The 15,327-nt window shown below is 31.4% G+C and overlaps 1 protein-coding gene across 1 annotated transcript in view; it reads left to right on the plus strand.

Moving 5' to 3' along the window:
• Positions 1-15,327, plus strand: part of LOC106478098 (lachesin-like) — a 108,316-nt gene that overhangs the window by 81,137 nt on the left and 11,852 nt on the right. Inside the window, exons 2-5 of the mRNA XM_022381641.1 lie at positions 5,853-5,968; positions 7,770-7,977; positions 10,027-10,197; positions 13,204-13,332. Coding sequence (XP_022237349.1) covers positions 5,853-5,968; positions 7,770-7,977; positions 10,027-10,197; positions 13,204-13,332 — 624 coding nt within the window. The remainder of the gene's footprint in view (positions 1-5,852; positions 5,969-7,769; positions 7,978-10,026; positions 10,198-13,203; positions 13,333-15,327) is intronic.

Consider the following 15,327-nt stretch of genomic DNA (forward strand, 5'->3'; position numbering starts at 1 on the left):
AAAATTCCTTATCAAACAAAAGGCATAATGAGAACAATAACATAATAAATTAGAATTAATATGCCCAAAGGATAAAAAATTATTACTTCACATGTGAGATAGAAAAAGAAGACATGGTTAATCTCTAACAAGCTTGAACTTATGGTAGAAATAGCTCGTTTCTACTAAATATACATGGAAATATCTAGAAAAAACACGAGTTATTGAATATGTTGTTCACGAAATCCGGATATTTCATTCATAGGTTGATGTCGTTTAACAGGAACTAGATGCTTTCTTATCTTTGGTATTCTAGATGACATACAATAAGCACAATTAAATTAGATGTCATTATCTCAATAGTAATATCTTCCCCTCCGGATGACTTAGCAGTAAGCTTAAGGCCTCATAACGATGGACACATCATATATAGCTCATTGTGCAAGTTTGCGTTTAACAATAAACAACTGAATATTAACGAGTAAGAATTTCTTACCAAATAGAAATTTTTAATTAATAATAAATTATAAAAATGGTAATAAACAAGTTAATAATTAATTAGTTAATATTGTTTCATTCGAAGAATAATTGTTATTTCTATAAGTTTTAAAATTAGATAAAGAATAATAATCACGAACTTATGATAATAGCATGCTACTTGTTTGCATCAAAAAACAAAACTTAACCCAGCAATATATACAGCTAATTATACCGTTCTAGCATATAATGATTAGAACGCATTAATCCACTAGCTGAACCCTGCTAATAATAATATTTTTGGCCGTAATCCCAAGAATATGTTTATTTGTTTGTTTTTTGAAGTTAAGCACAAAGCTACACAATGGGTTATTTGTGCTCTGCCCACCACGGGTATCGAAACCCGGTTTCTAGCATCGTAAGTCCGCAGGCATACTGCTGTGCCACTGGGTGGCCCCAAGAATATGATCGCAGGAGTAATTTTCATGATTAACATAATTTTTTGATATCGCAGATATGATATATATATTTAAATTTCATTCCGATGTATATTTTTTCTAAAAAAATATCTCATAATTATATTACATTTTTGGTTATGGTACATATGTTAGAAAAAAAATTACATTTTTCATTGTTATATAATATTTTATAATAGTTTCCATGTTTTACTATGCGCTATATTTTATATCGCAATGAAGCCAAAAAAAATATTCTTTCGCTCGTTGTTGTTTTTACTTCATGAATTAAAACAGATTGTCTCCTGGCTCTTTCACAGGTACCTTCTGTAGCCACACGAATGACGTATTCCATTGTTCTGCGTGACTTCTTCAGATGACTTCAGTTCTTCGTTCTATCTCTTCCAAATTCACACTATTCAACTTCTTTCGGTTATCCATTCATATAATTTTTCTCAAGTTTTGTCTGTTCTAGCTACTCACCATCCCTTCAGTTGTGATCAATTCCAAATTGCGCCTCTTCTATTCACGTGAGAGAATTTCTCCAGTTTTCTTTTCTACACCTTAGATAACATACCATTCTCCCACCATCTCTCTCACTCATTTCTTGATCCTCCTATCTCTTCAGCTTACTTGAAGTGATCATTTCCAGCAACACATTATCATATGCTGTCACCCTTTTCTGCTCATTCTTCTTCAGAGTCCAGTTTTAACATCCACAATAAACTATAATTTTCCCCACTCATGTTTCCATTGCCTAAACCTTTAATTTCATGCAACTGTCTTTCATTTTCCAGATCTTCACCTGCTTTGGCTTAGGGACATAGGGTATTTGTAAGGAATATCTTAATTACGTAAAAAATATCCCAGTCTCTAAAACAGAAGCATTGTAATGAGCAATTCTTATAGCAAGTATCAAAGTTTAATGGCAGATCAAATCACAATTTTTGTCTAAATAAAACTAAATGTTAATTTTAAACTCTCTATGTACGCCTAACAAGTTGGCTTGTTTATAGAAGAATCCATTAAAGTCATGTTAATGTACACCTAACAAGTTGGCTTGTTCATAGAAGAATCTATTAAAGTCATTTTAATGTACACCTAACGAGTTGTCTTGTTCATAGAAGAATCCATTAAAGTCATTTTATTGTACACCTAATAAGTTGGATTGTTCATAGACGCATCCATTAAAGTCATTTTAATGTACATTTAACAAGTTTGCTTTTTCATATAAGAATCCATTAACGTAATGTTAAGTAGCACCTTCACATCCCATGTAAGGATATTTTTTGTGCATTCCTGACCTGGAGGTTATATGTGGCTGAGAATTACTGAAGTGTGTGTGGACTTGAAAGTGCATTATGGGCCTTACAAAATATCACTCCCACGTACTCGCAAGTCCGGACGGAAAGATGATGCTTAGTTTTCCCTTTATAGGTTACTTTATAATCATTGTGAATTTACTTGTAAAAACAAAGAACCTTTGAATACAGAGAGTTAGATAGAAAGCCTTTCCTATGGGAAAGATGGCTTGACATCAGAAATGATTTAAAGACCGTATTCATTTGAACTTGCAGATAAAACCTTGTTAATGGGGTAAAAAGTTGTTTAAACAATAAAAAATACTCTAATGTTTTAAGTAAAGTACATTAAGAAAGGTAGTTCAAGTCTATCTATTTTAACGATTAGAGGCCACAGAGAAAACATATACATCAGTTTTCTTGGTTAGTTTTTACAATTCTAAGTAGTGGCAAACCAGACTTAAAACGCATAATAAAAGAAAGTTTATTTATATAAAAAAGACTGTCTGCTGTTAAATTTAACACAATATTCTCCCCTTCTGAATGAAACTAATTTATCGTTTATTTTACTTATACAGGAATTTGATTACAATACCATGACTTTACTTCTTTTCACTTAAATTTCTTCACTCTCAGTAACCATCATGCTTTTTCCAACAATATTATACTACTAGTTGGGGTACCCGTCCCCTGGACGAAATCCGACAATATTATACTACTAGCTGGAGTACCCGTCTCTTGGACGAAATCCAACAATATTATACTACTAGCTGGAGTACCCGTCCCCTGGACGAAATCTAACAATATTATACTACTAGTTGAAGTATCCGTCCCCTGGAAGAAAGTTATCTAAATTCATGATTAATGAAAGGTTATCTTAGGACATGAAAAGTTGTTTTCCTTATATGTTATTCTAAAAAATGCAAAAACGACAATAAAAACTACAAAACACGACTTGTGAAACCACAACTTTGCATGTATCTCCGCATGGACCCAACAAACCTCAATACCAAATTTAGTAAAAATCCATCTAGAGGGAGCGAAGTAGTGGTAAAATAAGAACAATCAAAACGCCCATAAAAACCGCAAAACGCAAAATGAAAAACTGAAAACTTATTTGTATCTACTCATGGACCAATAAACCTCCGTACAGGGGGCAAAGGACCTAATGAACCTCCATATCAAATATGGTGGAGATCCATCTATTCCCTGCGAAGTAGTTACATGGATATACAACAGACAGTACTATTTTATTTATATGGATTTCATTATTGTTCTTGCTTCGTGTTTTTAGAATGCGAATTTGTACGCGTTCTAATTAATCTACTTTATAATGTTAGTAGCATGAGCTTGATGGTGACCAAAGAAAAATGGTCGAAACGATATAAAAGTAATAAACATAACCACTATTTTCATGTATTATCGTGAAAACGTAATGGAACAATTAAGACAAAAACAGTCCAACCATTTCTACGCACGTGCCTCCCAGTGGCACAGCGGTATGTCTGCGGACTTACAACGCTAGAATGCGAGCTTCGATACCCGTGGTGGGCATAGCACAGATAGCCCATTGTGTAGCTATGTGCTTCATTATAAACAAACAAACAATTCCACGCACAAGTGCTTGAATTTTAGCAGTACAGATGTGCTTATACACCACATGTAACAGATAGTCATCCCCTAATTGATGATAACCATGTAAGAATAATTATTCAGAAAAATAATATATCATATCAATAAACGTTTTGCCCGTCAAAATTACAATTTAACATAAAGATATTTGATATATTTACCTGCATAATACCTTATGCGACAAATTCCCCAACATTTAGGCATAACCATTACTAATTTAGAGCTTCCGACCAGAAGTGGTAACAACCAGTCAGTCTTGAAAAGTTCTCACAATTTAAATTCAATAGCGTGTTCAGCTGCATATCGAGGCTCGAAGTTTAGGTTCTCGCCGTTCGGATTGCTAACCACTAGCCCGGTGAATATTGTAATTTAGGTTAAACATAAATCAAATACGTTACACTTGTGCTTGCGTTTAACTTCTAACTTAATAATATTTTCTGTTTATCAGTAGGGTTGAACCAGACGATAACTATAGTGTGTTTCTCATACAATAGTTGTGCGCCTCAACAGCCTTATAACGAACAAATAAGTGAAAAAAATGCAAGTCGAAATTAAATAATTCTTCCTTTGAATTTACAAATAAAATAAACTAAAAGCCAGTTGTTAGAAATTGGTCACATAGACACAGTAAGTCTTCTCACGTGTGTCTATTGTTATAAACTTGTTGGTTTGTGAGTAATGCCAGGATCTTATTAACTAACTTTCCCGTGCGAGCAATTTAAATGCATACAGTTACACTGCAAATAAAACTAGAAATGTATTTTATTTTCACATACGATTATCACAAATGTTATATGTATATATATATATATATATATAAATTATTTTCAATGATAATTATTTTATCAATTTATAATTCAAAACATTCATATATTATGCCCGAAATTATCTATTTTAGCAAGTACCAAAACTTTATTTTAAATGACATGTAGTTTGTATACGTGTATAAAATAATGTTAAATAACACGCACGTGATACAGCTTGAGAATCCTAATGTTTTCTACCAGTTTGTTAAACCAAAATATTTTTAACTTCCGGACAAAGTTTCGCACTACTATAGTATATTTATTTAAAGAGATGTCTAAAAGCCTTAAGCTATCATAAATAGGTTATGATAAAATGTTTGAAATCTGTGTAATAACAAATTTCAGTCATAATGTATTTCAATTGTTTTGACGTTCTTTTAATGAATGCCCTAACATTAAAAATTATGCTTAATCACCATTTACATAATTATTTATGAAATCTAATTTCTTAGATAGGAATGGGAAAATATGAATCAACGTAGTTTTAAATACCGAAATGTTAAAGGCGAAAATTAAACAAAAAAAAATAATAAAAAGAAAATTGAATAAGTTTTACTCTTAATTTCATGAAAAAAAAAGGTTATACGTTTAAGAGCAAAGCCACGTTGGGTTATCTGCTGTAGACACCACTGGAAACTGAGCCCCGGATTTTGAACGTTTTAAGACCATAAACTTAACGGGAACAAAAATAAGATATATATTGCACTTATGTAAAAGTTAAACTAAAACTTATCAGTACGAAAAAATAAATTGCACAATAAAACTTTGATAAAAAGTCTGTCAACTCTTTACGTGTTTTGGCTCTAATCTATACCGTCATTTTCAGGAAAAGCTTGTTGCCCTTTTAAATAAAGTTTTAATGTACAAAATATTTTTTGTTGTGGTGCGTTTTAGTTCAACTTTAAATTTATGGGAGCTAAAGCTTTCCTGCTATTATTAAACTTAATATGCAAGTCAAAATACTTTAGAGAACTGGCTATCCAAAATATATATATTTTTGTTCATTCATAACGTTTAACTAAGCTTATGTGAACACGACACTATTATTGTCATTTAAAAGCGCCACGTGGATGTTATAGTTTAAACTTTACCCGAAAAAAATTTGCGTGGCTTATGTAACATCAAACAGACTATCCTCTTTAAATTTCCGTAAAACCAAAGTTTCCCTTTAAATAAAAAAAAACTTTCATTTCTTTTGACAGAAGTGGCATCTATCAACATTTTACCACGATTTGCTGAGCCAATTCCAAACGTTACAGTAGTTCTCGGCAGAGATGCAGAGATTCCATGTGTGGTGGATAACCTAGGGTCATATCGAGTGAGTGTTTAATGTCAAAGTAGTATACTGGGTGATTCAAAAATCAGTTACTAAAAAAATTATTCAGAAATGAAGAGATATAGGAAAATATTCGTTAGTGATTTGAATTAGGTGTTGTGAGTCTAACCTATGACAATGTCATTTAGATAACTCAAGGTCAACTTCTAAATTTTTAGTAATTTGCATCATACAACATAAATGTCAATTGAAAAAATGTAAAAATAATACATGAAATATTTTAAACCAAAAAATTACCAAATACATTCCATAACAAAACAGCATTGCGAATTGGTGGCAGACAATCAATATTTTATTTCAGATTACAAAATGATTAGATTTAATGAAGCTAAAGGGGAAAATATTTAAAATGATTTCACACATTCTTACTGTACACTAGTATGGTGATAATCATTGGTTGCTGCTCTTTATCTGCCTTTATGTCATCTATCGTAAATGCCTATCATACGACGTGAAGGATCACGTTTACTTGAGATTCATTCGGCATATAATCTGGCAACACCATTTTCATTCTGTTGAAACTCTCCATACATTAAGACTATGTTAAACTGAATATGTAATATTACGTAAATCATGTAGAACCAGTTGCAGCATAATGCTCGAATGTTGCATTATGTAAGTGGATATTGTTTTAAAACTTTTTAATCTTTTGGACCCTTTAAAGATGCAATAGCCTTCTTATACAAGATTTTAACCCTGCACCTGAAACCTAGATTTGTGTAATAGCCTTTGCTATGATGTTCAGGTCTTCTGTGGCACAACTCCTAGTGCACGGAAGGTGTTCATTTATGCCTATAACTGTTGTTCTTGAGAACGCTTTTGGTAATTTTGGATCTAAATGTTTTTTGTTTTTTTTTACTAATGTTAAACTTTTGTACAATGGTACACATCAATATCGGGAAGACAAGACATCGAATAGGACTTTTAATGATTTCAGACTTCAATGACATCATAACAGAATAGGCACATAATACCTCAATGCATACAACTGACAATTATTTTTCCTATACCCTCCATTTCTTAAATATTTGTCTGTAAATGGACATATGAATACTCTCTACTATGTATGAAAGCAATATCTAATATATGTATATTATAAATTATATTTGCGTACAGATATTTATGATTATTTATGATTATTGATCCAACAAGTATATCTTATTTCAGTGAAATATTTGTAGATTAAAATATCAATATCATTATATAAAGTTAAATCAAGTGATTTTATTATAATGTGATTATTATTCTTAAGCTATGTTTGGGAACTTCAAATACTACCATAAATAAATTAGGGATAAAAACTCATAAATTTACTGAAGTAGTGCTTTCGAAAGGCCTATTCAGATCCTTGATGGAAGCAGAAAGCGAAACTTGGCAATAATAAAGAAATGATGGTTGTTAAAGAATGGTGAAGAAGTGGAAAGTACGTAAAGAAGAATAGTAACTAGTAAGGTAAATGGAAAGAAAATGGATGAGGTAAAATAAAAGAGAGTTGGAGAAAATGAAAATAGTGCCGTAAAGTAGAAAAGTGGTTAGTAAAATAAAGTTTGAAGTAAAGATAAATGAGTTAGTATGATAAAAACGGAAGACCAAAATATCTACGTGAAATGACTAGATGAAAGAACATTTATGTAGATAGCTAATAAACAGATGATAATCTGCATGAAAAAAAAAGAAAGTAAAGAAAGCTAATAAATAATTTATGTTGTTGTAAAAACATCATTTACGTTGGGAAAATGCTTTATAGATCGTATTGCAATGTGTTATGTAAAATGTCTTTCAGGCTGCCTGGATCAAAGTGAAGACGAAAGCAATATTGACCATTTATCATCATGTTATTACAAGGAATTATCGGATCAGTCTTAAAGACAGCGACAACAGAAACTTCTTGCTACACATCAAGGACGTCCAAGAGTCTGATAGAGGAGGGTACATGTGTCAGCTGAACACTATTCCTATGATAAGTCAAGTGGGCTACCTCGATGTTCTAAGTGAGCACATAATATAAATGTCTTCCCTGATGTTTGCTTGTTTGTTTTTTTATGCATCTTAGTGATAATTGTCGGTGAATTCCTACTCTGCGATTTTATACACCTTATTCCCCTGGTGACGTCCCTCGATGGGTTAGCGGTAAGTTTCCGGACTTAAGGTGCTAAAGTCAGTGGTTCGATTCCCCGTGGTGGACAGGGCATAGATAGTCCATTGTATAGTTTTGTGCTACAAATAAACAGATTGATATTTTACTTACGGTGGATACAACAAGCTACAATAACTCATTTTTATGCTTTAGAAAAAAAAATTAATTTCAATAAGAAGCTTTTATCGATAATGATAGCCCTCCAGTGGCACAGCGGTATGTCTGTGGGCTTAAAGCGCTAGAAATCGGGTTTCGATACCCGTGCTGGAAAAAGCAAAGATTGCCCATCGTGTAGCTTTGTGCTTAATTACAAACAAATCACAATTGTATGTTGTACTGACTCAATACTGTTTCAAAAGGTAAAAAAAGAAATACTGTGACGTTTTCATACATTATTGTAGTGGTGTTGAAGATTTGTTTGGGGTTGTTATTAGAAGGTAATGTTGAATTCTGATACAAAGCATTATATAGTAAACACAGGAGAAAACTATTATTGCTGATATTTTCTTCATTCAAAGCCACACAATTGGACATTTGCACACTTTCCACCACGGGGAATCGAACCCTGGATTTTAGTATTGGAAGCTTTAAAATTACAGCTGATCCCAAGATAATGCAAACAAAACTAAACAAAGCTGTGGTTTTAAAGTAATGGAAGTTTTAAATCATAAGTATTTAGTTATGAATTTCATTTCTTCATAAAAACATAAATTTCATTGAAAAAAATAAAGATGATTCTTTGATTCGCTGCAATGTAGCCGTGAATTCGGAGAAACGAGTTTACTGCAACGGGAGTAGCGAATCACAGAATAGATTAGGCCTCCACGTTATCTTTACTTCACTGAAATTTACGTTTTGATCAGAAAAAAATACTCACAAACAAATAAATGTCCAGCTAGTCTGCTGAATAATAATGGATAATTAATTGTGACGATGTGTTAAGTTATGCAAATACCTAAAGTAGTTTAGGTTATCATGGTGAGTGAAGGACTAGATATCTAAACAAAACAAATCATTAGTATTTATAGCAACATTAAACAATAAAGGTTATTGAAATGACCATTACGTTGGAGGAGTAAAAAGTCCTCCGTCTGTATGATTACTATATTTTCATATCCGGTTATGCTCTCTGACTGAAATGAAAAAATCGGAAGTAACATCCATTAAAAAAACATACATTGTCTAAAAAAACATATCACTGAACTTTACTCTGAGTACGTAGAGAAGTCAAAGCTTACGTATTCTTTGTGTAGGCCATTGAAACAAAAACTGGCGTATTTTTTTAATCCTTTCTAATCCGATTCCTTCTCCTTACACTTACGATGGACACTGTCCTTAAGATACAGACTTAATATCAACCGGCCCGGCATGGCCAGGTGGTTATAGCACTCGACTCGCAATCTGAGGGTCGCGGGTTCGAATCACCGTCACACCAAACATGCTCGCCCTTTCTGTTTGAATATTTAATCTAAGCAGAAATGAAAATATTTCTGTGATTGATCAAATAAGTCGTAACTACTAGAACTTTAGTAAATTATGAAGTTCCTTACTATTCAGTCTTGCCATATATCGGTAAATATTGTTTTATATGTTTAAAAAGCTAACTATGCATATTAATTACATACAACTGAGATGCACTTTTAAAGAAGGATGTCATCTCCAGTATTCCTTCAGATATAGAGATTGCATTTTTCCATTGAAATGTAATTTATAAATTTACTTAAGAACGCCGAATAAACCAGGTGCATTGAATCACTCATTAAAGTGAGTGTGACGTAGTCACAAATTGATTTTTTAAGGTCTTGCCTACTTTAGTTCAACATATAAGTTGCTTCTTGTTTTACAACTCAAAAATATATATTCTTCTATTTATAAATATTATTTTGAACTGGTTTCACTCTAGTTCCACCGGACATTATAGTGGACAAAAGTACGTCTGATATGGTCACTAGGGAAGGCTCCAATGTCACTTTGGAGTGCAAGGCTAGAGGCTACCCAGAACCAAGTATAACTTGGAGAAGAGAAGATGGTGAGCCGATCCCCCTAACACAGGGGACCGGTCAGAAGATCATAAGTAAGTGTTGAATACAATGCACTAAATATCTAGGAGTCATTATGTAATTTCGCTGAATAATCTGATAGCATTTACAGTCAAGATGAAGGCTCAGGTGTCTAATGTTACCTATGATTCTCGCTCTTTTCTGAGATGCTATTCAGGCGCAGTTTAGACTATGGAACAGAACATAAGATATATAAAAATAGCAATTCATAAAAACATTTCAGTTCTAAAATACAACAATAACTTATTTCTACGTGTAGAAAAAAAACAATTGACTTGGAAGTGGTAAAAAAAATAACTTCTTCCATTAAAAATATTCAATATTAACATGTTGAAGTTTAAATTCTTATAGTATACAAGATCTCAAAAATAGAAATGTGCAGTTTGTACATACGAAAGTAGTCCAAATGTTTTATTAGTCTTTCTTTTTGTTGTTTTCAGTGTTTATGGTAATATTTTTCTCAAATGACTAGTAAATGTTAAAAGCGCCTTTATTATGCACAAAGTCAGACTAAAGCTAGTATTTTACATAATGCGTTTTCATTTCAACCCATCTATTTGCAATGCACTAAAAATCAAACAGCTGTACCTACTGCGGCTTCTTGATATAGGTGGTGAGTTAGTGCATACTTAACCTATAAATTCAATTAATCAGAACAAGTATTGGCAGGCTTCTTTGCTGCTTTCTTATAAGTGATTCTATGTAAGTAGTTGATTTCTTGTAGTGGTTCTGTGTAAGTTGTTGTTTTCTTATATGTGATTCTATGTAAAATTTTGTTCTTCTCTTATAAGTGATTGTGTAAAAGTTGTTGTTGCTTTGTTATATATGCTTCTATGTACATTTTTGTTGCCTTCTTATAAGTGATTTTGTGTAAGTTGTTCTTTTCTTTTAGCGATTTTGAGTAAGTTGTTATTTCTTTTTATAACTGATTCTGTGTAAGATGTTGTTTTCTTGTAGTGATTGTGTGTAAGTTGCTATTACTTTCTTCTAAATGATTTTGTGTATGTTGATACTTTTTTCTTATAAGTGATTCCGTGTAAGTTGTTGTTGCGTTGTTATAAGTGATTTTGTTTAAGTAGTTATTTCCTTTCTTATAAGCAATTCTGTGTGACTTATTATTTCTTTCTTATAAGTGATTCTGTGTAAATTGTTGTTGCTTTCTTATAAATAATTCTGTATAAGTAGTTTTTACTTTCTTATATGTGATTCTATGTAAGATACTGTTGTTTTATCATAAGTGATTGTGTGTAAGTTGTTGTTGTTTTCTTATAAGTTATTTTGTTTAAGTTGTCATTCCTTTCGTATAAGTAATTCTGTGTAACTTGTTATTACGTTCTTCTAAATGATTCCGTGTAAGTTGTTTTTGCTTTCTTATAAGTGATTTTGTGTAAGTTGTTTTTGCTTACTTATAAATGATTCTGTAAAATTTGTTTTTGCTTTCTTATCATTGATTCTTTGTAAGTTGTTGTTGCTTTCTTCTAAATGATTCTGTATATGTTGATATTGTTTTCTTATAAATGATTCTGTGTTATTTGTTATTCCTTTCTTATAAGAGATTCTGTGTGAGTTGTTTTTCCTTTCTTATAAGTGATTCTGTGCAAGTTGTTGCTGCTTTCTTGTAAATGATTCTGTGTAGGTTGATATTGTTTTCTTATAAGTTATTCTGTGTAAGTTGTTGTTTCTTTCTTATAAGTGATTCTGTGTAAGTTGTCGTTTTCTTGTAGTGATTCTGTGTAATTTGTTATTTCTTTCTTATAAGTGATTCTGTGTTACTTGTTATTCCTTTTTTATAAGTGATTCTGTGCAAGATGTTGTTGCTTTCTTATAAATGATTCTGTATAAGTTGGTTTTGTTTTCTTATAAGTAATTCTGTGTAAGGTGTTGTTATGTTATATGTGTTTATATGGAAGTTTTTGTTTTTTTCTTATTAATGATTTGAGTAAATTTTATTGCCTTCTTATAAGTGATTCAGTGTAAGTTCTTATTTTCTTGTAGCGATTTTGAGTAAGTTGTTAATACTTTCTTGTAAATGATTCTGTGTAGGTTGATATTGTTTTCTTATAAGTGATTCTGTGTAAGTTGTTGTTTCTTTCTTATAAGTGATTCTGTGTAAGTTGTCGTTTTCTTGTAGTGATTCCGTGTAAGTTGCTATTACTTTCTTCTAAATGATTCTGTATAAGTTGATATTGTTTTCATATAAATGATTTTGTGTAAGTTGTTGTTTTCTTCTATCGATTTTAAGTAACTTGTTATTACTTTCTTTTAAATGATTTCGTGTAAGTTGATATTGTTTTCTTATATGTGATTTTGTGTAAGTTGTTATTCGTTTCTTATAACTGATTCTATGTAAGATGTTTTCTTGTAGTGATTCTGTGTAAGTTGCTATTACTTTCTTCTAAATGATTCTGTGTAAGTTGATATTTTGCAAGTTGTTGTTGCTTTCTTGTAAATGATTCAATATGAGTTGTTTTTGGTTTCTTATAAGTGATTCTGTATAAGTTGTTGCTGCTTTCTTCTAAATGATTCTGCATAAGTTGTTTTTGCTTTCTTATAAGTGATTTTGTGTAAATTGTTTTTGCTTTCTTATATATGATTTTATGTAAGATTTTGTTGTTCTCTTATAAGTGATTCTGTGTAAGTTGTTGTTGTTTTGTTATAAGTGATTCTGTGTAAGTTGTTGCCTTCTTATAAGTGATTCTGTGTAAGTTGTTATTACTTTCTTATAAGTGATTCTGTGTAAGTTGCTATTACTTTCTTATAAGTGATTCTGTGTAAGTTGTTGTTTTCTTGTAGTGATTTTGTGTGAATTGTATTTACTTTTTGTAAATGGTTCTATGTAAGTTGATGTTGTTTTGTTATAAGTAATTCTGTGTAAGTTGTTATTCCTTCTTATAAGTGATTCTGTATAAGTTGTTGTTTCTTTCTTATAAATAATTTTGTGTAAGTTGTTTTTACTTTTTTGTAAGTGATTCTGTGTAGTATTTTCCTTACTATGTAGTCAAATCTTTGGATTGGTTTAGATATTAGTCACGAAGGTGAGAAGCTGAGCATAACACGTGTCACAAGACTACACATGGGAGCCTATCTCTGCATAGCTTCGAACGGTGTTCCTCCGTCGGTCAGTCGAAGAATTCTGCTCCATGTTCATTGTAAGTACGTTTGATAATATTTCAATAAAACTAACTGTTACATTGACTCAGCGTATCAAATAAAACCAAAATTTTTTTTTTCTAATGAAAAATGTTTTAATAAGTGAGATTAAAATATCGTTTTTTACATATTGTTGTTAAAATCGTATAACATATGTCACCAAAAAACTAATTTTTACCTAAACTTCTTTATTAAAAAGTGAGTTTTATAAGTCCTAAAACTGAGACTACATGCAATACCCTTGCTTTTTTGTTTGTAAATTACAAAGGAACCGTGTAAACTATAACAAATGAAAAGTATTAATTTTTCAATTTAATTCATTTACTTCAAATTAGTTTTCCCGGATTTAGGAACATCTATATATCAAAATTCACTATTAATTAACGGTCTCAGTTTCTTCATACAACTGTGTAATTAATTGAGAAACGTAAATTTTTCATCAATTATTTCTATTTGTTTTAGCTGTTTCAGATAGTTTCAAATTTGTCGTCATCAATATAACAAAGTCCTAGTATTGAATTCTGTATCTTTATCCTTCTAGATATGCCATGTACTAAGCAGTAAGTGTTGTATTTTTTATGTTTTCTCCCGAATAAAAGATATCGCTAAGTGTTTGACTGTCGGATCATGAAATTTAATTAACCTGATTTTCATGCCGGTTCTTTGAACGTTGGTTGACAGTACATACGGAAAAGTATAGCTAATTGATTGGACTTAACTAAATGTTAATAATAAATAATGTTTAAAATTTCCAAACCAGTGATTTTTCAAGCGACTTTCTCATTGTCAATAAAATCATTTATAATGAATTACATCCTTTAACGTAGAATTAATTTATTAGAAAACGCGTGAGGTATACACGGTAATTATGAAGAAACCCCACTTTTCAAGTGATTATATCTCTACCCCAGAAGAGTAAACTTTTACCGGAGGTATATTGTGTTTATTTGTAGATAAGCACAAAGCTACACAATAGGCTATCTGTGCTGTGCCCACCACTGGTATCTAGCATTATGAGTCCGTAGGCTTACCGCTGTGCCACTGGGGGGCGACATATTGCGAGTCATAAGTTTTATTGAGACATAGTGAAGTGTGTTTCAAGTACTATCACAGAAGGTATTCAGGATGCTTTCCGTCATTTTCAATCCGCACATGAAGCCCATCCTTAAATGATGCTACTTCAAGCATCATCAGCTCTAGATAGTTTTCATTGATCCTCATAATATCTGATCAGCGTTTTATTCAAATGATCAATTTATTAATGAAAAGAAAGAGAACGAAGAGAAATAAAAGCTAAAAGATATGTAGTGTAAGGTTCGTGATTCTCATGTTGTTTTCCTTCATGAATATATCTCAAAATCTAATCATTTTTAATACAGGCTTTTCCTTATAATCATCTTGTATTTTGATTAAACATATAACTGGCACATATTTAACAGGCTTTTATCTTCAAGTAATAAGGTGTTTTGAACACGAACTTTCAAGATATTTTAAGACATCATCAGCCGCGAAGGCTATGCTTAACTGATTAGAGAAGGAACGGTTCATGTCGGTCCAAATAATAAACACTACATATGTATAGATGGACATTACTTCATGCAGTACTATTGTAGACAACAATACAAGTAGAGATAATATTGTTGATTAATGCTACCATTAAATAGTGCGTCAAAATCTGGTGATTACTCCATGTAATACTATTGTAGACAACAATACAAGTAGAGATAATATTGTTGATTAATGCTACCATTAAATAGTGCGTCAAAATCTGGTGATTACTCCTTGTAATACTATTGTAGACAACAATACAAGTAGAGATAATATTGTTGATTAATGCTATCATTAAATAGTGCGTCAAAATCTGGTGATTACTCCATGTAATACTATTGTAGACAACAATACAAGTTAGAGATAATATTGTTGTATTAATGTCTATAATTAAATAGTGCGTAAAAATCTGGTGATTACTCATGACAGTACTATTGTAGACAACA

The sequence above is a fragment of the Limulus polyphemus genome, unplaced genomic scaffold (assembly GCF_000517525.1).
Source record: "Limulus polyphemus unplaced genomic scaffold, Limulus_polyphemus-2.1.2 Scaffold180, whole genome shotgun sequence".
In the NCBI taxonomy this organism is placed as follows: Eukaryota; Metazoa; Arthropoda; class Merostomata; order Xiphosura; family Limulidae; genus Limulus; species Limulus polyphemus.